The sequence below is a fragment of the Phocoena sinus genome, chromosome 16, assembly GCF_008692025.1.
Source record: "Phocoena sinus isolate mPhoSin1 chromosome 16, mPhoSin1.pri, whole genome shotgun sequence".
NCBI classification, from domain to species: Eukaryota; Metazoa; Chordata; class Mammalia; order Artiodactyla; family Phocoenidae; genus Phocoena; species Phocoena sinus.
The window spans coordinates 37,958,914-37,984,285 of NC_045778.1; the positions used below are offsets into that span (position 1 = coordinate 37,958,914).

General features: G+C 46.1%; 1 protein-coding gene across 6 annotated transcripts in view; it reads left to right on the plus strand.

Moving 5' to 3' along the window:
• The window catches only part of WDFY4 (WDFY family member 4), a 277,338-nt gene that overhangs the window by 17,938 nt on the left and 234,028 nt on the right, over window positions 1-25,372 (plus strand). For all 6 annotated transcript variants that reach the window (XR_004346205.1, XM_032608330.1, XM_032608326.1 and 3 more), the window contains 10 exons: window positions 1,353-1,603; window positions 10,439-10,553; window positions 11,330-11,442; window positions 13,570-13,704; window positions 15,304-15,493; window positions 17,397-17,586; window positions 18,523-18,680; window positions 20,279-20,731; window positions 21,636-21,740; window positions 23,397-23,587. Coding sequence is in view for 5 of the 6 variants with exons in the window: in XM_032608330.1 (XP_032464221.1) it covers window positions 1,370-1,603; window positions 10,439-10,553; window positions 11,330-11,442; window positions 13,570-13,704; window positions 15,304-15,493; window positions 17,397-17,586; window positions 18,523-18,680; window positions 20,279-20,731; window positions 21,636-21,740; window positions 23,397-23,587 (1,884 nt within the window). In the remaining variant the exon portion in view is untranslated. The remainder of the gene's footprint in view (window positions 1-1,352; window positions 1,604-10,438; window positions 10,554-11,329; window positions 11,443-13,569; window positions 13,705-15,303; window positions 15,494-17,396; window positions 17,587-18,522; window positions 18,681-20,278; window positions 20,732-21,635; window positions 21,741-23,396; window positions 23,588-25,372) is intronic.

Sequence of the window (25,372 nt, forward strand, 5' to 3'; positions counted from 1 at the left end):
TCTATTCATAGATAAAAGCCTGAATATCAACAGTCATTTTTCTGGATATAGGCCTTGATATTCTTCCTGATATTTTTTTTTTCTTCCCAATTTTCAATGCTGAACATACATGGCATTTGTATAAGAAAGTGACTTCTGCAAATGAAGTCTGAGAGCAATAAGCATGTGTGATAGTAGAAGAGCCAGGGACTCATGGAGTTTTGTACCTAAAGGGTGAGAATGTTCCAAAGAGGGAGGACTCATCTGGCCACGTGACCCTTAGTTAACTCCCATTCTAGCCTGCAAGGGGTGTGTGTTTGGGCTAAAAATAAAGCACCTCCGCAGCTGCTTAGCCCAGAGAAAAACACCGGGAGACCCACCTCCGTGTCCATCTGTCTGTTTGCTGTCCCTTGACTGGTGGCTCTCGGTTGCTGGCAGGATGCCGGGATGGACTCCTATGTGGTGACATCGTGGCCTGGGAAGGCTTCTTTCAGGGAACCTGGACACTCTGGTCCCTGCTGGGAGTTTCTTGCACTCCTGACAAAAAAACAACAGGCAAACCTTTGCTGTTCTGTGAGTCAGTCCTGACATGGCTACAGAGTATGACAATTGAAAAGTCAAGGACACAAATAAAGGTATCTTCTCAAGGTTACCCATCTGGTAAATCAGGCTTTGGCCAGTTTCATGGTGTACGTCCCTATCCTCACGCCTACACATTACTTTTGTGTGCACTAACTTGTACACATTACTTTTGTGTGCACTAACAGAGAAGTCCTTTTAAGTTAACTTGGGGGTTTAAAGAGTCATTTTGAGGACAAATTCCTCCAAAAATATTGAGTGTGAAGCAAATGTTGCTGAGAATGAACTTACATCCTTTTCATCTCATGTGGTAGAAGGAAGTTAAAATAGAAGATATAGAATTACATGCCTCTACAAATATTGGTGGGACATTTACACGTCTGTTCTATTTACTCAGCCTTTTTAAAGAGAAGCAGTGTCAAGTGATCAAAAAACAGGCTTTGGTGTTAAAGGCTTGCATTGCAACTGCATGTCTCACTACCCTGGTGCCTTTTGGTTCAGTCAGTTTCCTTACTTACATAGAAAAAATAGGAAAACCCATCTCTTTCGTGAGAGAGTCTGTGTAGAGAGCCCAGGACGGTGCCTGGTAAACGTTAGATTGTCAATATGAGTCACATCTAAATTGGAATCCCTTTTTTCAGAAGTGTTCCTTATTTTAGTCAGTTTCAGATTCTTAGAGGAACCATCTGCAACAGGAACTGGACTGAATGAGGATGGTACCTTGTCCCACAATCAGTTTCATCAGAAAGTGTTGTGACAGGACTGTTCATTTTTCTTTTTTGCTCTGAATTCAGATCTGCTTTGCTGAGGCATGGAGGCAAAAGAGGTCTCAGAGGCTGAAGACAGAGCTGAGGATCCAGGTTCTGAAAATAAAGGCCAGCCTGATGCTGTTCAGCCTGATTTCCCACCAGGAGGGCAGACCCCTGGCCCCACTGCCCTCTGGGAGATGCTAGAAAGGAAGTTTCTGGAATACCAGCAGTTGGCTCCCAGGAGCCCAGCTGAACATCAGAAGAGCCTGTTGAATCTTCTCCCACTATTCCTAAAGGTTGGTGTTCTCATTTTTGAAACTGTAGAAAGATGATACAGCACTCTGGGGACACTTCTGGGATGACTGGAAGCTGGAGTCAGTAGTTTTAATATCATCACAAGTGGTCTCTGACTGGTCGCTTAGAGGAGAGTGTTGTGCTATTTAATAAAGATAGCAAGCAAGGCTCATCTCCAGGGTGAGGATGGGCTTGGAAAGGATGGACAGTTGGCTCTTGAGTACCATTGTCTCTTTAGTTTAAAAAAATGATATTGTTTAACAATGATATTTTCAATCCCAGCTTGGGAGCCAGAGGAGAAACCTGCACCTTCGGGAGCTAGAAGGGCATCTGTGTCCTGACATGTGAGTGGCAGGGTGGCTGGTAACCTCAAACACCAGTAATGCCAACACCAGGGCCTGGGAGAGCCGGAACATAAATTGTGCCAATAATGCAAACTGAGGTGTAATCCATGGGAGCAGCAAAGCAGTGCTCCCTCCCCTGGTTGCAGACACACAAGAGAAGTCCAGCCTGTCCACTGGGCTGGCACTCCGACTAGTGGCAGCTGGTGACAGTTTGGGTACAAGGGATTTCCTTTATTGTCTTGGAATAAAGCTCCTGCCAGTGAGGTCTGCCTTATAGCTGAAAATATTGAAGTCTAATTGTAGAGCTGGAAATGCGTCTTTTTATGAAGACTTAGTTTTTGCTTGACTATTGATTTTGGGTTATTAGTACAAAAACCATGTACCTACATTCAAAGTACAGAGAATATGAGATACTTTTCACATTGGAAAGTAAACTAGAACAGATGGAGGCTTTGCAGGTTTTTATTGGGAAACCCCTTTGTTAATATGTTTCATCTCACTTATTAACCAGGAATACTTAAGGATTTCCAAAGATGACTCAGAATTTTCTTGGGATCATATTTATAGGATGCATGGAATACTTAAGCATGCCTTTCTGTAAAAAATTGCCAAGTAACTTATTGTCCGTGAATTCATTGATTTTCTCCATGTTTCAGATTCGGATACTCCATCCAACCCATTTCACAGATTGGATAACTGGGGCATGGGGAACATACTGGAAAAGAGGAACTAGATGAGGAGAGAGGGCCAGGTTTCTCCTTCCCAGCCATCCCTGCTCTAATGACCCCAGCTTCTGGGACGTAGCTTTGTCTCACCCAGTTCTCAGATCAAGTCTGCCTTATAAAAGGAAAAATGTGAGCATTGCCCCCTCCCCCCCAAATCACTGGGAAGGCATATGGGGTCCAGCCACTGCACTGTATCTTTTCCACCCCTCTGGGCAGCCCTAGCTCTGATGAAAGGACTCTGCATCTGAGAGCCAGGGCTTGATATTTCCTTGCCTCTCTCCAGATTGTTGATTTGAGAATTCATTCATTTGTTGTACAAATATTTATTGAGCTCCTATACTCTGTTCTAGGGCCTGGTGCTATGAAAGTAAGGACGACAGATAGAGGTTTTACCTGCATCTGTCCAGAGCAGAGGATAACTGACTAGCACCCAGAATGTGTTCTGTTTGGCTTGTAGGGGTTAAAAATGAATTAGTGCCATTTTTTCAAAGTGGAAACTTTTCAGGTGAGACTTAGACTTCAGATTTCTCTTGAAAACATTTGTAGCTGTCATACCAATAATTGGATGGAGATGGTTGGGGGCACCTCTTTTAAACAGAAGATGGTCTTGGTCTCTCAGTTTACCCTAGTCCCCCACTCCCTAATATCTTTCACCCAACCCATATCACTCATTTATGTTATCTGACCCTGTAGGCATTGACCTCATGGATAGCAAGCTGTTCCTATTATAACTGAACCTCGGTATTGGTCCATGTTTCCCAAACCCTTTCCTGGTAAAAGGAGGAACAACAGCCCTATTGCTGAATACATGGGCTTTAGAGTCAAACAGTAGGGCTCCGGTCCCAGCTCCATTGCTTATTAGCTGTGCATCCTTGAGCAAGCTACTAAATGTTACTGAGCCTCAGTTTCCTCATCTGTAAAGTGGAATCAATACCAATTTGCTGGGAGACTGTGAGGGTGAGATCAGATGAGGATTGTAAAGTCCACAGCACATGGAAAGCAGACATGATCCCCATCACCTTTCCACCAACCTCCTGGAAACTGACTGCCCATGTGCAGTTTGAGATCCTGTCACCACGATTCCCCAAACTGCTGACAAAATCTGCTATGTTTTGGATCCCTGGAGCCCACCTCTGATGAACCCTGTAGAGGCAGATTATTACAGGCTTTTTATCATTTTCTTAAAATCTATATCTTTTATTAAGTCCTATATGTTTACAAACCTGTTGTTCTTATTAAGTTCTGACTAATAAACCCTGCCAGAACCACAGCTCTCAGGCTTCTTAATTAAGAGCTGGTAGCAGAAAGGAACATGGGGAAGGTGGGAGGTTTTGGGGGGTTGTAGTGCAGATAAAATCTGAGCTGTAGATGAAGACTGAGGACAGCCATTGGAATACAAGTCCCTGTGTTAGAAGTCAAGCTTGTAACCACTCTGTTCTGAATTTTATACCCATAAAACAGAACTCTTCAAGGTTGTCTGCAGAGAACCCCTTAGAAATATCAGGACTTTAAAAAAAGTCATGCCGTCTCCCATGGCATGTGGCCGATTAATGTCTGATACCTCCAAACACACAGCAGGGGATGAACTTCTCCCTTATCCTGTCATTGTTTATACATAAATCTGCATCTACTATGAGGCAAATACAAAGAGGGGCTTGGTTGGTTCTATAGTAAATTCTAGCCCCACTGCCTCCCAAGTTGAAGAAACACTGCAGTTGTTAAGGAGTAAACCCACTCAACATTTTGGTGACTGTCTTGGTGATAAGAAGTCTCAGGGCACTGGTATCCCAGCAGGGAGCTGCCCTGAGGGGATGAGTCAGAAATGAAGTTCTCACTGGGATCTGCAGGCTCTCCTCCTCTACCAAGCTCCATCACTCCCTTTCCTAGGTCAAAGCCAGGGCAAGTGGTTACTTTCACTGATGATAGGTAGTAATATTCACCAAGCTCTAATTAACTAAGCCAGGCATTTTGTTCCATGCTTACAAGCCCTTATAATAACCCTGTGAAGTAGGTGCTATTTTTATCCCAGCTTTATAAATGAGGAAAGGGAGGTTTAGAGATGTTGCATAACTTGGCCAAGGTCAGCCAGCTGTTAGTGGGGAGCAGAACTTAACCTGGGCAGTCCACCCAGGCTCATGCTGTTAACCATTGCGTTCCCTCAGGCAGTGCTGAGGTTCATAGGACGGAGCACATCTGGTTTCTTTCCCTATCTCATGACTCACTGTGCGATGGCTCTGCCTGGCTCATACCTATGTCCCCTTTCATACAAAAAGGATGCCACCCCCTGCACATGTGCTGTTTGTTTAGCTGACTCCAGGATGTTGCAGACAAGGAGGAGGTTTTATTGCATCACACAGGAAGCAGCACAAAGCCAATGACTTCAGAGTAACCACTCTGAAGTAACCAGAGTGCAGAGCAGTGCTTGCAGGAAGGATTCAACTGACTGCTACTCTTTCTCTGCCAAGAGCCTTGGGCTTTGGTCTTTCTAGAACCCTTCCCTATCATAAGATCTTACACCAAGAGAAGAAGGCATTCTGCTAGCAAGCATGGGTAGGTCCTGTTGGCCTTCAGCTGAGTTTGCTTTGGGGGAAAGGGGACCGCTTGGGTCCTCTCATTGCATAGAGATATTGGGTAATAATAGATGGAGAAAACTAGAGCTACAGATGTAGCGGTTGAAGATTGTTCTTAGAATATGTACTTTGAGAGAAAGCAGGCAGCGAAGCAGGGAATCCTTAGAAATTGGTGTAAAATTCCTCACTGTCTGGGACAGACAACCTGGGGGGTGGGGCTACATGGGAAAAAAAGGGAATCTGTGGATGTGGTAGGTTAGAGATACTGCGGATGGGTTCACACTGCTCCCTTCAAGAGGTGACATCTATGTCCCCTCCCCTTGAATCTGGATGGGTTTGTGATGGCTTGACTAATGGAATAGGGCAAAAATGACATTATGGGCTCAGGCCTCAAGAGACTTGTAGCCTCTCTCTGTCACTTGAAATACTCATACTTAGAACCCTGCTTCCATGTTGTGAGGAAGCCCAAGCAGCCCTGAGTAAAAGCCTATGTGGAGAAAAACCAAACCCACTGACCTTGCAGCTGCACTTGCTCCTGAAAGTCAGCACAACTGGCCAGCCATGTGAGTGTGCCATGTTGCAAATGGATCTCTTAGCCCTTGTCCGCTGCCCCAGCTGAAGCAGAGAAAAGCTGTTCCTGCTGAGCCCTGCCCAAATTGCAGATCCATGAGAAAAATAAATGATTGCTGTTATTTTAAGCCACTCAATTTGGGTCCAGTTTGTTATACAGCAATAGATAATCAGAACAGTAGGTAACATGGACAGGAACCCATTTATTTCCTAGCGTGGAGGGATTACAATTAACACTAAATCAGTTGTACTTGGAGATGAGTGTATTTGTGTGTGTGTGTGTGTGTGTGTGTGTGTGTACATGTGCATGTACACAGGTGTGTATAGCTACTCTTAGGCTAACTGCCTGGCCAGTGGTACAGAGTTTATACCATTGGGTGTGGTCAATTATTCTCATACAAACCCAGCATGGACCCAACTGACTATGGAAGAGAGAGAAGTAACATTAAATATAATAATAGGGATGACCAACAGTTATTTCCAAGTGTGGTATCCAGAGGGGATGGTGATGGTAAATACCCCTTCTTGTCCATCCCCGACTCTAACCCACTTCAGAGTGGGGCCTGCAGTATGGTTTATTCCCTCCTCAGGGGAACAATATTTGTGTTATGTTAGTAAAGTTTTGATGCATCACTTTTTTTTTTTTTTCTGTTTACAAAGGAGAGAATCAATTGTGTCACACTATCAGGGGAAACTCATGTAAAGTCTCTGAAATGTTTTGAGTTCACTTAAAGGTCAAACCACCAAACTCTGAGGCAATGAAGAAATAGTAATACTGCAGTCACACTTGAAAACTAACCAGATTCTCTGTCATTCAAAGCTGGGGTTTTCTCCCATCTCCTCTAGAGCTTCTGTCTTCCTTATGCTCTGGAGACCAGAGCATCATTTTCTTTCTCTTTCTTCCATGTGAGGGGACAGCCACGAGGCATGATGGTGCAGTTTAGAGAATATAAGTAAATAAAAGTTTTTAAAAATATTGAACAATATTCTCCCAGCGTGAAAATCCCAGTTTGGGAAAAAAATTAGTTCCTTTCAAAAGCTGCCGTAACTCTTGGGGTCTCCACGGTACCATTCAGTAAATGATTGCCTCTGTGCATCAAACAGCACCCCAGTGGCCTGAAAGAGTAAATGGGGCCTCCAGAAGTAGCCATCTTGGTCCCAGGAAGGAGTGTGGGCCTTGGGAGAATCTGGCTGAGCGTACAATTACTGTTCAACTCACAGTGGCCCGATTTGCTTTATTGCAGAATGCCTACTGGAGTCCCACTGCTCAAAGATGATCTCCATGCCTCTGCGTCAACTCCCTGCAAATTGGTCTTTGAGGGGTTTGCCACTGCAGGAAGGAGGCACAGGAATTTGTTAGGAAGATATCATAGCAGATATGATATCAGTCCTGGGGAGGGAAATAATGTTACCACTGAAATTCCCAGCCAGAAGGACTGACTTTATCTCTCCAGAGATTAACCTTTCCAGGTGACAGCTGGTTTCCAGGTGGTAGCCATACATTTCTTAGACATGCACATGCTACTTGTGTATGTGTGAGATAACTCAGCTCTTTACTCTGCTGTTTAACTGGTTCTCTAGGATTACCCTATGGTTCAGCCTCTGTTTCTGTAAAGTGGGAATAATAATAATCCCAATCCCTATGCAGATTAGTGGAAACAATGCATGTCAGTGTTTGGCCCAGCATTTGGCACAAAACCAGCGCTCCGCAACACATTCGGCCATCGTTCTGCACACTGTGGGTCTCATAATCATGTGTTTGCTTATCAAATATTTGGTGAAGGTCTACTATGTATAATAGTGTTTAACATTCACCTAGTATTTTTGTAGTTCTAGCAAAGTTCTGATGTACTGCTTTTTTATTTACAAAGGAAAGGTGCGACTATGTTCGTTTATAGGGCAGAACATTTTTAAGTGTTTCAGATACAAAGTTTTGTTCAAATCAAAATACCCAAGTACTCACCACCCATATAAAAGAAATGAAGCATTTCAGATAAACTAAAGCCACCTGTGCATGAATTCTAGAACTCATTCCCCTTCCACCCTCCTCCAATGGTAACTCCCAACCTGCTGAATTATCATGCCCTGTGGGAAATGATATATAGTGAGACAGCAAGTTACAGAAGTATATTACAGTATCATTCTAAAATACCTGTGAGACTATATGTAAATTATACAGTAATATGGGTGTATTTTTATAACCATAAGTAATATTATTGTGTAATTTATGTATAGTCTCACAGGTTTTTGTAGACTCATACTGTAATATGCTGTTACAATTTGCTTTTTCCACAACATTCTATTTTGGGGATTTATCCATATTGATACAGCTCTATTTTTCTTTTTCAGTTCTATATGATATCCTTATATAGATACGTCACAAATTATTCATTCATTATCCTATTGATGAACGTTGTTTTTCCCAATCAAAAATAACGCTACATGAATATTTCTTGTTAACGTCACCTTGTGCATGTGTGCATTTCTCTAGGGACTAAACCAAAGATTGGAATGGGTGGGTTTTTGGATGTGTGCCCCTTTAACTTTATTGGATTATGTTAAATGCTTCTTCAAAGAGGTTCTTCTAAGTGACACTCCATCATAGAGTATGGGGGTTTCATGGTTCCTCACCTTCACCCACATTTGATATTGTCAGATTTTTCATTTTTACTAATCAGAAAAGTATAAAATATCTCCTTGCAGTTATAGTTTGCATTTTCCTGATTATTAGTAATTTGCCATTTATCTTTCAATAAGTTACTTGTTTCATTTGCCCATTTTTTAAAAATCAGATTTTTTTCTTATTAATTTATAGGAGTCTAAATACCAGTCCTTTGTCAGTTATATGCATTGCAGATATTTTCTCCCAATCTGTGGTTTGCCTCCTCATTTTGTATATGGTGTCTTTTCACATAGAGAAGAGTTTTAAAGGTTTTTACTTTTAAACAAATGTAGGTAGTATCTATTGCAAGGAAACATATTGAAAATGATTTCCCTTTGGAAATTTTATGTGTTTCTCACCCCTTCTAAAGGAGGATCTCAGCTTAAAAAAACTTGGTCAGGCCTCTGGGCAGGAACATAATTTAATACGGCTGGTGAGTGGGAGCAGGAGTCAGGAGTCCAGCAAAATTACATTTCATAGAGGCCACTAATTGGCACAGCAGCTTACCTTCCTGGTGGGAACCTGGGATCAGGAATTGCCAGGAACTCAAGTCTGGGGCCGAGGACAGTCACTCCACTCTGTACTCAGCCTGTGACAAGAAGGGAGAACAAAGGGAAAAGGCTTTGCATGAAAAGCAGATCTAGGGATAGGATTACTACGGAAACTGGGAGGAAATTTTGAAAAGAGTCTGGCATGCCACGCAGAACTGTAAAAGACTTCTATTAAACAGTATCCTAAACAATAAGGGGAAAAAGTCTGAGGAAAATGATGAGCAGGTGGGATAGAGATTAAAGGGACAGATAAGAAAGGATTTTAAGGAAATTAAAAAGAAATAGGAGATTAAAAACAATGACAGCAACTTGGACTCGGAAAGGACTTCCTAAGCTTGTAACTAAATCCAGAAAGCAAAGGAATGGACTGAGAAATTTCATTTCATAGGAATTTCAGATTTCTGTACAGCAAAACCAAACAATACCAAATTTAAAGATGAAATGACAAATTCGAAAAACTCGAGATAGTATTATAGACCAATGGTTAACGATTTTTATATATAAAGAGATTTTTGAAATAAATAAGAAAATAGTGAAATCTCCAATAGGATAATAGGCCAAGAGTAAAAATGGACAATTCAAGAGGCATGAAAAGCATTCATCCACTCTAGTTATCCAAAGATTGCAATTGAAATGAGATATTTTTTCTTCTACAAGTTTTCTCATTTAAGATGAAAAAGCACCATAGACCATAGTGCTTGACGTTGGCATGGGTGGGGAGAAATCAGCCCTTTTCCATGGAGCCCTTGGAGGCTAATCTGGTAAATTGTTTTTGGAGAGTGAGTTAGTAGTTAGTAATAGGTACCAAATCACTAAAAAGAGAAAAAAAATCCACTCTTTTAATTGAAAATTCCACATTTTTAATCCTACAATTAAATTAATTGTCGGATTAAATTAATCCTTTTTAGAATTTATCTGAAGGAAATACTTGCGTGACTAAAACTAAGATATCTGCATGAGGTTTGACAAGTGTGTAAGAGGAGAATCAGTGAGACACAGCAACTGATGGTGAGGAAGGGGAGGGATGCGGGATGTAGAGAGTCACTCCTGGAATTTCCCACTAGGGCAGGTGGGTGCCTGGTAGGGACAGTCACTGAGGCAGGATGCAGCAGGTCTGGGGGGAAGGCAGTGGATTCAGTTATGTGTGTTCGATGTTTCAGGAGCACGAGTTCAGGGGAGACGTCCAGGGGCCAGTTGGAGGTGTCTGGAGCTCAGCAGGAAGTTGAAGAATTCATAGGCACTAGTGTAGGGAGACAGTGGAAGCTGGAGGGTAGGTGATTCAGTGGCCTTTGGATGCACCTGGCTCAAGCGAGTTGAGCCATTGGTTTGGGCTGGCAGGGAGGGAAGGAGGTGATTCTGATGCCTTGCTCTGTAGCTTTGACATCTCTGAGCGAATCCTGCATGTTGCACTTCAGGCCTGGGAACACTCCGTGGGGATCATCTGCTTTCCCAGTCTCCAAAGGCTGGCTGAAGATGTTTCCAACCAACTTGCCCAAGAAATACAGAAGGCACTGGTGGGAAAGCCTGCAGGTGAGAGAAGAGAGGTCCTGGAGAACTTCACAGTAAGCAAAACAGCTCTGTAGACCCCTCCCAGGCCTCCGGCTAAGCCCCTCTCTGCATTCTAGAGGAGTTAAGGTAGTGACTTCGAAAGCACACGGAAGGCCAGGTTCTGCCACTGAATACCCTGGAGAACAAAGGAAAAGGCTAAAAGAGGGAAGAGAAGAGGGACTTGGGAAACTCTGCTGCTCCTGGGAGGGACACAAACGCACACACATACATACACACACAGACACACAGAAACCAAAGCCAAGCATGTTTCCTGCTGCAGGTCTCCTGACTTGCATCCTTCCACTCAGGGAGCTGGACCCCAGAGGCTGGGCTATGAGACTGAGGGCAGGAGGGAATTCCAGGGGGAAGGAATGGCTTGAGCATGGTGTAGATTGCAGGAATCCCTGTGACAAAAGGGGCAGTGTGATACAGGAAGTGGGGAAAAGACACTGGATTGTGGCAAGTCCAATTGCCGAGGAGCTTGTTGTTATTATTTAGCAATAGGGAGCCATCGATGGTTGTTGAACAGGGAGGGTGGTATGATAAAGGCTATCCTCCAAGGAGATTCACATGGCAGAGAGTGAAATGTTTGGTACAGATGCAGGTGTCATTGTTGGGAGGGCAAGAGGCAGAAGTTCCCTAAAGACGCTAAGGCACATCTCATGGAGAGAGGGGCCCACGTGGAGGGAAGCTGGGTGACCAGGCCACCACACTGCCCTGCTGGTGACCCTTTCTCCCCTCCCCCACACTCTCACCAGAGCAAGCACGGGTGGCAGCTGGGCAGTTGCTGTGGTGGAAGGGAGATGCGGATGCAGAGCAGGATGGCTACCTGCTCCTGAAGTCAGTGTACGTGCTCACGGGGACAGATTCGGTAAGTTCCAGGCCCCAGTGGCCCAGCCTGGGTGCTTCTCACCTGTGTACAGAGGGACGTCCCAGCTCAGGGCAGTGGCATGTCTCAAGGGTGTCTTTATTTTCATGAAACTGATTTATCGTTTTTCCTTCCCTACTTCCCCTCGGATATAGAACGTGGACTTCAGAGTCTGAAATTCATATTCACATCCCGCCTTTTCAGTTGACAAGCTGTGTGTAACCTTGAGCAAATAACTTGACCTCTTTGCATCTCTGTTGTGTTGTTAATTCTAAAATTGGGGATAATAATGCCTCCATTCTAGGGTCAGTGTGAGGACCAAAAATGACGGACGTGTATGGACTATATTTCCTGCGTGTCAGGGTGAGGCTGGGTGCATCCCACGCATTGCACTAATTAATCCTCCCCAAACCCCACGAGTCAGATTACAGCGACGCTACGCCGGTGGCTAGAAATCAGGTTCGCCCGTGATATGTAGCTGCAGTCTGTCTGACTCTGTGCTCTGAGCCACTGCTCTTTACTACCTCCGGCTAAATTCACACTAAAGGAGCAAGGCCTGTAGGCACCTGCCCCGTGTCTCCCCAGAGACAAAAGCGACCACTCCTCCTTCCCTTCCCATCCTGCAGGCCCCATCCTGCAGGCTGTAGTCACGGCCTCCCACCATGAAGCAGGGACCTTGAGTGGTTTGCCAGTGACTGGTGTCCTCTCAGGCAGAAGCAGTCCCTGGGAGCTGTGGCCATCAGCAGCAGTGGCCGAGGCCCTGTGCAGGGCAGGCCCAGAGGCTCCTCCATCTAGCGAGGCTGCCCACTGTGAGCCTCCTGGTGCCCAGACTAGGAACAGCAGGGAACCAGGCTGGGGTGGTGGCTGCCCTCTGTCTAATGGTGAACAGAGGCATCAGACAGGCATTTGGAGACAGTGCCAGGAGGTGAGAAAGGAGCACAGCCAACAGTTGTTCACCGGTGGGAGGACCATCTGACTTTTCTTCCATGTAAACTGCCTGGACCACCATCAGGGACAGTGGCCTGGAGCACAGGGTGGGGGCTTTTCAGCCCCTGGAGAAGGACTGTTTTCAGTCTGAAGAGTAAAAAGTTACCTAAAGCCTTGTTTTCTGCTGTGAGGAGTCTGCCCCCAAAGCAGTGAGAGAGTAAGCAGTTGGCTTTCTGGGGAGGCAGTGCAGTTTGGAGGACAGGGAGAGCCACCCTGAGTGCAGTCATGCAGGGCCACATGTCCAATATGGGGGCAGACACTACCTGCAGCGGAAGCTTCTAGGGCCTAGTGGCCTGCCTTACACTCCTGCTGCTGGCCCAGGCTGTACAGTCTTCTTTTCTCTTTTCTAATTTACCCACCATGTCTGTGAGATTAGTCAGTCGGGTGGGAAATTGCATGGACAATATACTTTTTAATAACCACGCATGCGCTGTCTCACGGTCATGTATGTGTGCACACACGCATGTAGAGGCTACAGCCACAGTAATCCTGGTGCAGCTGCAGGCACAGCCTGTGAAGAAAGGCCCTGGGAAGCTTCACACTCAGGCTGGTCCCTCTCTGCCAACTCCCTGTCTCCTCTCTGTCTGGCAGCCCTGGGGCTGTTTAGCTGTGGTGTGGCTCTCTGGATTATTGGTCCTCACCCATAGGGCTGTTTTGGTCATGATGAGGTCTTAAATCTGGACGAAGGGATGGACAGGGCCCTGAGCATGTCCTTAATTCAGTTGCTTGTACTTGTTCTCAACCACCTCTTCCCTACTGAGTTTCCAGCTCCCTCATCAGGAGGAAACCCACCAAAATCAGAGGTATGATTGCCAGGAAAGCCCTTGATTTCTGCTCTGCACCAGTTCCACCCTCCTGCCCTCCCTCCTTTCCTTCCTTCCTATCATCTGTCTACTGTGTAAAAGATATAATGCTTATCGAGCACATAATACACACTTTATATCAACTTAATCTTCACAGCCATCCCAGTGGGCCCTATGATTGCCTCCCTTCTTAACTGAGAATGTGTCGCCCAGAGAGAGGAAGTGACTTCCCCACGTTCGTAGCTAAAACAGCCGCACTGGCTGACCTCTCTGGTCTGGGTCTGGAGCCGTGCTCTGCCTGGCTCTGCGGCCCTGGGTCACGTCTGCTCTTCGCTTGCAGGAGACGCTGGGCAGAGTTGCCGAATCGGGGCTCCCAGCCCTGCTCCTCCAGTGCCTTTACCTCTTCTTTGTCTTTCCTCTGGGAAAGAATGAGCTTTTTGAGAGTGATGTTCAAGTTCAGAGGATGTTTGTGCAGGTGAGTGGGAGGAGGGCTGGACTCCCTTGGGCCGAGACCGAGCTCTGCTTCTCCAACCCCCTTTCATCTCTCTCCTCTATTCTCCTGGAGGGTCCAGATCACCTTTTTCCCCCAGGCTCTGCAAATGCCAGGGAACCCCACGCATTTGGAAGATGGAGTTTCTCTCCATCTTGCTGTATCCTTGTATTGCCCTTGTTCTCTCCCAGGACGGTGTGCTCCTCCTCCCCCGCTCGGCCACACCAGCTCCTTGTCCTCCAGTCTGTGTTCTAAGGTCCCACCGACCCTCCCGGACATCTGGAACCTCCTGTCTCTGGCCTCTGCACCTCTGAGAACAAACATGCTAAGCCCCCTTGCAGAACTGTAGCCAACATTTTCTAAGTACTTGCTATGTACCCACCCTTATGCCATAACCTCACATCTGTCACCTCCCTGAGCCCTCTCTTCCACCACAGGATGTGTGTGGTTTTTTGATCTAAGGTACGGTGAGTAAACATGAGTCCAGGGTCACAGAGGTGGTGGGTCGGGGCTGGGATTGGAACCCTGGGAACCTGGCTCCTGAGTCTGCTCACAGAAAGGCATTTAACCACTCTGTGCGGTCACCTCCGTCTCTCCTCTCAGAGGCCATCTCAGGCCACTAAGCATCACATGCTATGTCCTCATGTCATTACCCATCTTTCCTATACTCTCTGACCAGCGGCGACTTTTAACATAAGTTCTCACCTCTCTCCCCTGCGCCCTTACTGACAAGTTCTACTTTCTCAGCTTTTGGGATGCTGCATTCTCCAGAAAACTCCTCCTGCCTCTCTGGTGGGGGGACTGTGTAGCTTACTCATCTCTGTGCCTTGGCCAGGGTCTCGCACAGAGCAGGTACTTCAGACCATTTGGGGATTGCCGATGCAGCTGTCCACTGAACATGCACGTCCACATCCCCATCCATTTTAGACCAATTCTCAGGCCAGAATCATCTTTACCAGAGGGTATCTCATAAGTTCTGGCAGGTTCCACTTATGGTGGGTTGTCCATAAGCTGCATCTGTTAGAAATTTAGGTGTCATTTGCCCACACATAAATCATATTTTAAGTGGTGACCAGGACACAGTACTGGGTACTTAAGTCTTTACTGTGTGGCTTCTATGTGCTCTGCAGGGAAGTAGTACAGCCCTGTCTTCCTGGTCCTCTCCAGGTATGGACAGAATGTGAGCCACAGTGATACCACATCAGAGTTCCTCAGGGTTTCCTTATTTCATTCCACAAAATATAGAGAACTCCTCTTGGGCTCGTCACTATGCCGGACCCACGGTCTCTCACAGAGATGACAGAGAGACAGAGAAGTTAAACGGGGAGATCAGTTGTGTGAATAAATGATCAGCGTCCAATTTTTTAAGTGCTCTGATGGAAAAGTGAGAGATGTGCTGGGAAATGAGGACAAGAGTATAAATGGAGGCCCTTCTGAGGAAATGGCATTGAATCTCCCTGGTTTGGGGCAGAGGGTGACCACATATGACCCCATCCTTCCCGCTGAGACATGGAAAATTAGGGAACAAATTCATCACAGAAAGGAGGCTTCCTAACCAGAGTCTCTTTGGCTTTTTTTTTCCAGATGTTGCTCAACATTTGCGGTGAGGCTCAGGGTCTGGAGGGACTTCTCTCTGGAAACGAGCTCCAGTCTCTTGTGATTGCCACGACGTGTCTTCGGGAGCACAGCTGCTCCTTTTGGAAGGAGCCCACCTTCTGTGTGCTGAAGACAATCTCCAAGGCTCAAAACCTTAGCATCATCCAATACCTGCAGGGTATGACCCTGGGAGACCAGGGCTGGGCTGTGGGCACACTTTCTAGAATAAGACCTTGGGATGCCCTTGTAGCATCAGTATAGATTCCAGGGACCAAAATAGTGATGAACAAACAGGATTTTCACCAATGCCCAACTATGCCTAGTAGGTGACCCTACATTGCTTGGGTCCATTCATGAAAGTGTCTTTATTGTTCATTTTGATGCTCTACTGGAGGAGAGAGGGAAAGGGGAACTCATTTACTACACACATGCTGTGAACAGACACTGGGCTGGGCTCATTTGTATGTTACCTCATTTGCTTCTTTGAGATACATATTGATAATTAATGCCATTTTCCAGCAGAGGAAACAGATTGAGTGATAGAAGAATTTGCCAAGGCTCCCCAGCTAGTGAAGAAGAGAATCAAATATTAACCCTGGAGATGCCTGATTCCAGTGCCTTAGGTTCCGCTCTGGGCAGCATGTGTAAGGGTTAAGGACTTAGATTCTGGAATCAGATGGCCTGGGGTGTGGGTTCCAGCTCTGTCCTCCTAGCTGAGTGACCTTGGGCACTTAACTGCTTGGGTGCTTCAGTTTTTTCATCTGTAAAATGGAGATCATAATCCCGTTGATCTCAATGGACTGTTGTGACACTTCGATGAGTTGGCATATTTGAAGTGCTTAGACCTGCTTGTCCACAAACACTTGCCCTGTGACCTGTCTTCTTTCTGGGGCCTCCTATAATAGACGGTCTCAGCTGGTGAGAGCTGGGAAAGTACAAGCCCACCCTCTTACTGTAATTGAACCCTGGGACAAAACTTCATCCCCAGTTTCAAGATTGAAATTTCCCAGTGAAGCCAGGGCCCAGTGGTAATGGTGCAGGGCTGAGCTGGGCCTGAGGTGCTCAGCATCCCAGGCACCCCTCAGAGACTAGAGTCAGAGACCCCTGAGAAAAGGCTGCCTGCCTTGGTGGCGGGGGTCTCTCACTGCAGTCATTATTCTCAGCTGGAAAAGAAAAATGCCACCGCAGTGAGGAGCTGGCCACAAAAGCACTGTGCCATAGGGGAATGAGTAGTTTCCATGGGCGTATAGGCTGAGGAGAAGGTCAGGGAGTAAGGATTAGCCTGGTGTCCACAACTCTCAGTGCTGCCCTGTCTGGCATGCAGAGTTTGGAACTTGTCCTTGGCCTCGCAGGTGAGGGACTGAGAATGCCTTATCTCAAATTCTGGTAGACACTTTTCCTGATCCACTGATGTGACTTTCCTGGCACTGAGAAGAGGCTTCCCCCAATGAAAGAGCCCTAAAAACAGTGATCCACCCAAATGCAAACCCAGTGACATCTCTCTGCTGACTCCATTCTTTCCCTGGCTTCTCACAGCTCTGGGGTAACCAGTGTGTTCCACAGCAGGCCACATACCAGTGGGGCCTGTCTTCCTCCCCCTCCCTTGTGGACCACACTTCCCAGCTCCAACCCCCTGGATTCTTTAATAGCTGATACACACCATCTTTTTGCCCTTCATCTTCCCACATGTTCATATATCCTTCCCTACACTTTTCATCAAGCTCATTTCTGCTCAGCATTGCTTCCTTAAGGTCTTCTGTGACACTCAGGTCTGGCGTCTTGCATCTTGTTATTAATGGGCCCGGACTGTCCTGTGTGCTGGGAATTAAGAGCAGAGGGCTTAGAGGCTCCCTTCCACTTCCTGTTTCACCTGCTCTCCATCTGGGCCCTCGAGTGTGGCTCTCAGGATGACACTTCTCATGGAGGAGGCTTCTTCTTGATCCAAGAGCCAGCAGAAAAGCGTTTTGAATGAATTCTCATTCACATCTTGATATACAGTGTAAAGGCAGGTGGGGAGGGAATGACCACTGAAGAAAAGCTATTGCCTTTGAATTCAGCAGGGGTGTGTTTCCTTCCTGCAGCCATGGATTGCATCAAGATCTCCCTCCAGAACCTCTCCAGGCTTGCAGACACTCTCCCTGCTCCCGAGGTGAGCGAGGCAGTGAGCCTCGTCTTGGGCTTTGTGAAGGACTCCTACCCCATCTCCTCTGCTCTGTTCCTGGAGTTTGAGAATGGGGAGGGCTACCCTCTGCTACTCAAAGTGTTACTTCGGTAAGTGGCTGTGCTTGGTGGGGAAGAAACGGTGGAAGCCAAGGTTCTCACAATCATTTGCAGTGCTTTGGAGAAAGACAGATATTGGGGCTTCTCAGAATGTCTTCTGAAATACAAATCTCCATAGAGCATGGCCAGAGAGACTTTTATTGCAAAAGTAAATCAACGTACAGCCGGGTTTCGAGCTACTTCTTTAGGAAACCAATGGGTGATTGCAATAATATTTTTACAAGTCCATTTGGTGGCATGTACCACCTGCATGCTTGCTGCCCTAACAGCCACCTGTCAGAATCCACATCTTGTATTGGAGGGCTTTCTGGGATGGCTGTGACCAGCTCTGTCTGTATGCTTGGGGGTTGGAAGTGCCCATAGATCAACAACTCCAGGACCAGCCCTCTACCAATGACTGGTAGAAGCTGATGGATCCATACCCAGCAAATTTGCCCCTTGGGTGGGATAGCTCTACCCTGCCTTCCAGAGTCCCCGGGAGGATTAGAAACAAAAACAATACTCACTCTTGAAATAAGCATGAGGAAGTCTAATAAAGTCCAATTATTTCCCATGATGTCTGTATTGTTGCCATTCTGAAATATTAAATCTCTCATTTTGGGGGTGCTTCTGCCCTGCTGGTGCCCTAAGCTCATGACTTCTGGGGGGTCTGGCCACGGAAAGCAGCCTTCTGGTGAGCAGATGCTGTGGCTCTTCACAGGTTTCTCTTTATTCTAACTGCACGTCCTCAGATCAAGGGCTGAGGCTTGCAAACAGAGTGACTTTTATCCCTCCCTGTATCTTTTGGAGCTGAACTGGTGGAGACCTTTTGGGTCTTGCCCAGCACTGCGATTTCCATTGTCTCTGTATCCCTGCAAGGAGCACCATGAGCAAACCTGGCTGCTCCGTCCAAGATGTCCAGGGAGCTGGCCTCATCTGTCCCCACAGGTATGACGGGCTGACCCAGAGTGAAGTGGACCCCCACCTAGAGGAGCTCCTTGGGCTGGTGGTGTGGCTGACAACCTGTGGGAGGTCAGAGCTGAAGGTGTTCGACAGCATCACTTACCCGCAGCTGGAAGGCTTCAAGTTCCATCACGAGGCTTCTGGTGGGTCATTGGGTGTCTCTGGGTGCCTGACAGCACTTGGCACTGTGCCCTGACATGGCAGTGCAGGTCATTCCCTGATTCCCTGTGCAGAAACAAACATGTAGCAACTGTCAGTGATACAGTAGGGGCTGATTCTGTCATGCCTTTGGGGAGATTTAAAATCTCTCCTTTATAGATTTTTCCAGATGACCTGGGTGGGACTGAGACGAAATGTTTGCTTTAAAAAGGCAAAGACTCTCTCAGATAATGGAGGGAGCCTGTGATCTCCATCACAGGTGTGACTTACTTGGTAACATCTGCTTATCTAACAGGGACTGATGGCCCTGAAACAGCCATCCAGGCTCAGAGTCAGTGCCTCCTTATCGCTACAAGATACTGACTGATTGACTGATGAACTCAATCAACATGTACTGATAATTTCTGTCCAGCAGCCACTCCGCCCCATGCTGGGTACCACTGTGAAGAGGCCAGGTGCCTGCTCCTTAAAAATTCTCTATAGAGACCATCACACAAACCTTGAGACATAATCTACTCAATAACTGGCTGATAAACAGGCACAGTGGTGACACCAGTGCAGAGAATTAGCTCTGCCTGGGTCAGTCAGGAAACCCTGCACAGAGGGTCCCATTCAAGATGAGTTTCAAGGCAAAGGATGGGTCATCCAGGTAGAAAAGAGGGGGAAGAAACATAAAGACAGAAGGTACAGCCTGGGGAGAGAAATGGTGACCAGAAACATCTGGGTGAGTCTGGGGAGATGGGCAGAGAGACCTGCGCAGACCAGAGGGTGGAGGCGGCAAAGCTGTGAGACCAGTTTAGGAAAAGCCACTGGATGTGACTGCAGCAGACACACAGGGGAGTGGCTGGATTAGAGAGGAGTTTCAGAAACTTCTCGAGTGTCTGAAGCACAGAGGGCTGGAGGCAGGGAGTTCTCTGAGGAAGTATCTCCTGGGTAAGAGAGAATGAGACTTAACCTTCTAGCTGGAGAGAAAGGAGGGAGTGGGTTTGGAAGGTGTCTTTATTTAACAGCTTGCCTAGAAATGAAACTGACTTTGCTTAGTAATCTTTAACATCATTTGATTTTAATTAATTGAAACCAATCCTCCAGTTCTGTGCTGCCCGATGGGAATATAAAGCGAGCCATGTTACGTAATTTTAAATGTTCTAGCAGCAAAATTTTAAAAATTAACAAGAAACAGGTTAAATTATTTTTAATAATATATTTTATTTAACCCAATATATCCAAAATATTACCATTAAAAAATGTGATCGTACAAATAATTGTTAATGACTTTTTTTTGCCTTCTTTTCTTAGTGTTCCATCTTGAAAATCTGATGAGTATTTTTACACTCAGGGCACGCCTCAGTTCACAGTGGCCACATTTCAAATGCTTAATTACCCAGCATGTCTTAGACAATGCAACTCCAGCCTTATTCACATTCTGGGCATATGGCTTTTCTGGACTTCTGATAGACATTTACCCACAGGAGCTAGAAAATAGAAACTTTAAATGGTATTTCCTTGTGATAATGCAAGCATGTATTTCTAGGCATAGGCAGGAGAAATGATTTGCAGGATTATTTCTTTTTTGCATCTTCAGGGGTGACCGTGAAGAATCTTCAGGCCTTCCAAGTCCTGCAGAATGTTTTCCACAAAGCCAGTGACCCTGTCCTCTGCACCAAAGTCCTGTCATCCATCAGGACCATGTGGGCCTGGAACGCCCGCAACTTCTTCCTGCTGGAGTGGACCCTGCAGCCCATCTCACAGTTCGTGGAGATCGTGCCCCTGAAGCCGACCCTGGTGCAGATGCACTTCTTCCAGCTGCTGGAGGTCCTGGTGTTTGAGCTGCATTACGTGCCCCATGAGATCCTGCGGAAGGTGCAGTGCCTGATCCAGGAGAGCCCAGAGTCGCTCGTCACCCTCGTGGCCTTGAAAACTGTCCTCAGGATCGCCGGCGGGGATCCGCTCTTCACTGACATCTTCCGGGACTCGGGGCTCCTGGGACTGCTGCTAGCCCAGCTACGGAAGCAGGCCAAGATCCTGAGGAAGTCAGGTGCCTTCCAGGAGCTTTAGGAGAGGAAGCGGGGAATGGGTGGGGGCCAGTGTTAGCTGGGCCTGGTCTGCGTACCAGCCCCACCACCCATTAACATAACAGAGAAAGTGAGTGTGCCCATGTCACCTGGTGCCCTGAGAGTCAGAGAGGGTACCCCTGGGCTACATGGTTTCACAGCACAGGCAGCCTCCCTATTTCTATAACTTGCCTGATCTTCCCCATGAAGAGGTGGGAGGGATGGGTGTAACTAGAAGCCGACTCATGGGACTAACTCAGGCCTGATGAGCTCTTAGTTTTCAGATACCTCCTGCAGTAGATATTGTCTGAGTGTGTAGGTAGGGAAACAGCAGAAGCACAGGTCCTCAGCAATGCAAAGGGGAAAGGAGGCTCAGAGAGGCTTGAAAGTCCAGGATGGAAGGGTGTGCGGGACACATCCGGGGTCAGCTGGGATACGGCTACCTTGCTCACATGGTGCTGTCGGGCCCAATGGCCTCCCACCTGGAGCAGAGGTCAGTCACCAGGGCCTTGCTGGCCAGCTTGCCCCTCTAAACCTTGGCCACACTTTTGCATGCCCTGCTGGGCTGTACACCCATGGCTCCTTGGCAGCACTCCCTCACCCTGCCTCAGGAGCGTGGGCCTGGGATTTCCCTGCCTAACCATGCCCCATGTACATACCCTGGATTTTACAGCAAGTCTTCCAGGGGATTTTGATGCACTCAAGTTGGAGAACCTCTGATGTAAGGGTTGTAGGGTCACATCTTACAAATTGGGATGCATACTCCTTTATAAAGGAAGCATGATACCCATCTTTGTTTAAGAGGATAGGAAACTAATGGAATTGGAGAGTTGGGGCCATATCACATGTACTTAAAAATGTTTCTTCATTGCTTCTTAAATATGGCAGGAAACAAAGAGTCCAATCCTGCAGTTCAGGATATAGAAAGAGAACTGACTTGTGTGATGCTGAGAACTGTGGTCACGCTTCTGAAAGGATCAGTTCGGAATGCAGGTAAGGATGGTATCAAATTCACCTCGTCACTGGTTGGGAAAACATTAACTATTTCCTGGTGATTTATGTCATTGTTCAAAGGCTATATCCAAGGAATAACCAACACTATCGCTGTGGCTGATGTCCATTCACTGGTTGATGTTCAGGGATCAACAGTAAATTGGTAGACACATCAGTTGACACTTTTTACTGTTTAGGTTGCTAAATAAGGCTGGGAATCAAAGAGTTATCTTAAATTTATGAGACCACAGAAACCCCATCTCTCTCAAGTAAAATCTTTTAATATACTGCTGCACTGACTATAGATACTTTTTAAAAAAGATTCAAATTGTAAAATACAGGCAAAGAAAACTCATCATTTTTTTTTTTTTCGGTATGCGGGCCTCTCACTGTTGTGGCCTCTCCCGTTGCAGAGTACAGGCTCTGGACGCGCAGGCTCAGCGGCCATGGCTCATGGGCCCAGCCGCTCCGCGGCATGTGGGATCTTCCCAGACCGGGGCACGAACCCGTGTCCCCTGCATCGGCAGGCGGACTCTCAACCACTGCGCCACCAGGGAAGCCCAAAAGCTCATCATTTTTAAGAGACATAATTTGATGTGCTTTCAGCCCATGATGGATTTAGTACCTTCATCCATTCAAAAAAATTTTAGCTTCCTAAGATCATGTGGCTCTCATGCTTAAAAAATATGTGCCTAAAATATAAATGCATGTATATTATACTATGAAGCAGAGGCATCAGCAAAGTGACATCAGTGGGTTTGGTGATTTGGTGCACATTTATCTGAGGCCCTCACAGGTCAACTATACCGAATGTGAATGATTATTTCATTATGGTAGAGCATCTCTAATGTTAGACTATAAGAGATTCCCTGGAGGCTCTGGTTAATAGGGAGGTGCATATTCCTAAGCTCCCTCCCAGAGATCTAATTATCAGGTCAAGGTAGAGCCTAGTAATCTACTTGTAAACAGGCTTCCAAGGTGATTTCCATGTAAGGGATACCTGGCCCATAACTGGGGAAATCCTGCCTTATGGAGTTGACCAGCTCAAGTCCATGTCATACCATTTGAACGATCCAGTGACTTCCTAGTTCTTATTCTACATGTGATTACTTCAAAGATCAATCCTGGGGAAGAAATTCTTAGAATTACTTTTAAACAAAAACATACCGTTAGCCAAATTTCTTAAATCCTGCCTGCTGCCCACCTTGCCACAAGAAACTACCTACAAGTTAAACATACTCTTAAATTCTGGTTTGCTTTCAATAAGAATTTGGGCAGAGATAAGAGAGAATTGCCATTGGCCCTGGATTAGGGGATTATGTGGAAATAAATACCAGAGCTATATCCAATTAAAGTTTGTATTACTTACGTCTCTAAAAATAGAAAAGGGGGAAACTTTTTTTCAAAAACAGAATTCTCACTGGAGAAGAAACCGGTTTTTCTTTTTAATTCTCAGCTCCATAGTTTCTCTCTTCCTCTTCTTATTTTAACAGTAGGTATGGATTTTGAAAAAAAAAATTTCTAATGCGTGGAAAAAACACATACACATGTAGTCAAACAAACTTGGAAATTGTGAGGAAAAGCTTTCCTTGTAATTGAAGCTAAGGTGCCAAGGCCCCCATCGCTCTAGCCCCACACTCTCTGTCTGGTCCCCAGTTGTCCTGAAAGACCACGGCATGGTGCCCTTCATCAAGATCTTCCTGGATGATGAGTGCTACCGGGGAGCCTCACTCAGCATCTTGGAGCAGCTCTCAGTCATCAACGCCGAGGAGTACATGAGCATCATTGTGGGCGCTTTGTGCTCATCCACTCAAGGGGAACTGCAGCTGAAACTGGATCTCCTGAAGGTGATGTCAAGTCCTCCTTTGTGATGGGTTTCCCATGGACATGCAGCAGGTGATCGGCATTTGCCCACGCATTCATTCATTTAGTTGGTCACTGTATCATACAGGTAGAGTACTACTGGCTGCTGTGATAAATAAATCCCCCATCCTCAATAGCCTGGCACATTAGAGGTTTCTTTCTTATGTACTGTCCAATCAGTGATTGGGAGGAGTGTCATTCAGGGACAGCAGTCACCTGGGCATCTAATCCAGCCATCAGACAAATGGCTGATGGAAGGGAGAGCAGAGAAAATGGCACACGCTCTTTTTCAGGCCTAAAACTGGTGCGTGCTAACTTCTGTCCAAGTTTATCTGGGCAGGACTCGTCTGGATGCAAGACATGCCAGGAAATGTAGTCCCTAGCTGGGCAGCTACTTCCCAGCCACACTGTAAACTATGGAAGTGGAGCCCAAATTGGTGGTGGCCAAGCAGCAGCCTTGTTTACTTGCCCAGCATTTAGTGAGCATCTACCAGTTACCAGGTCTGATGCAGAGTGCTCAGGACACACTGTTGTATAAGATTCAGCCCTTGCCAACTGGTAGCTCGTAGACTAGGGCTAATATTAAGTAAGCAGTCATGGTGATGCAGCATGGTAATGCCCCAGAGGTTGAAGGCAGGCTGCCATGGGAACAGAGAAGTAGGAGAGACCAATGCTGCCTTACGTGTTTGAGGAAGGCTCACAGAGGAGGGAACACCTGAACTGGGAAGAGGAAGCAAAAGGCAGTCAAAGGCACAGGAACAGTGGTTACAAAGGGAGAAGTAAAACTAGGCTGTCACCTTTGGACAACAAAGAGAAGCATATATTTTTGTTTTTGTAATATTGTTAATAATCATCAAGTTATCTTAAAACAGTTAAAGATGATAATAAACATCATCGGCCTTACAGCTCTCACAATTTTGTTGCTGTTCCTGCTTTTCCATTTCTTTTGTCTTTGCGGGCTTATGCCTTAAAAGAAAAAAAAAATCCCCTTTCTTTTGTTTATGCTGTTTAAGAGAAGGGCAGATGTAAATGCAAATATCTCCCAAGGAACTGACTTGGAGACCTGTCATGTCTATGTGCAAAAGAACCCCCTATGCAATACACACTCATGTTTCATTATCATGCCACTCTGGATCACTGGTGAATTTTATACAATACGAAGTTGCTCTGACTTCCAAAATTAAACCCTCCACCTTATTTAGCTATGACTATCTCTGTGCAAAACCATTTTACCAGTTAGAGAATGGCATTCAGTTTATTTTACCTACTTTATTTCTCAGCAGAGCCAATGTCAGGCACTGATGCAACTGTATTCATGTCTTCTCATGACCTAATCCTGTGGGGTTCAGCATGGCCAATGTGTCATGAGAATCCCATCCAGAAGTGGCATTATGACCATAGTTATCATGTATTTCGCAGATGACAAGAACCGAAACAGCGATTTAATCACAGGGTCAAAGAATCAGTGAAGGTGATGAACCAAAAAGGAAAGTTAAAGGTCTTTTGAAAGACACTGGAGTCCCATGATTATGTGAAGTAACAGGATTGAGGGGAGCATGTAAACGGGAGAGTAAGGGAGAGAGATATCAAGAATTAATGACAGTTTACAGCTGGAGTGCACCTTAGCTTCATGTGGTCCTATCTTAATATTGGGCAGAGATAGGCCCCGAGAGATTCTAATACTGAATGGTGAAGTTGAGTTTGGATCTAAGACTAGTGATTTAAAATCTGGTGATTTTTCCTCTTCATTTTGCTGTTTGTTGCATTTT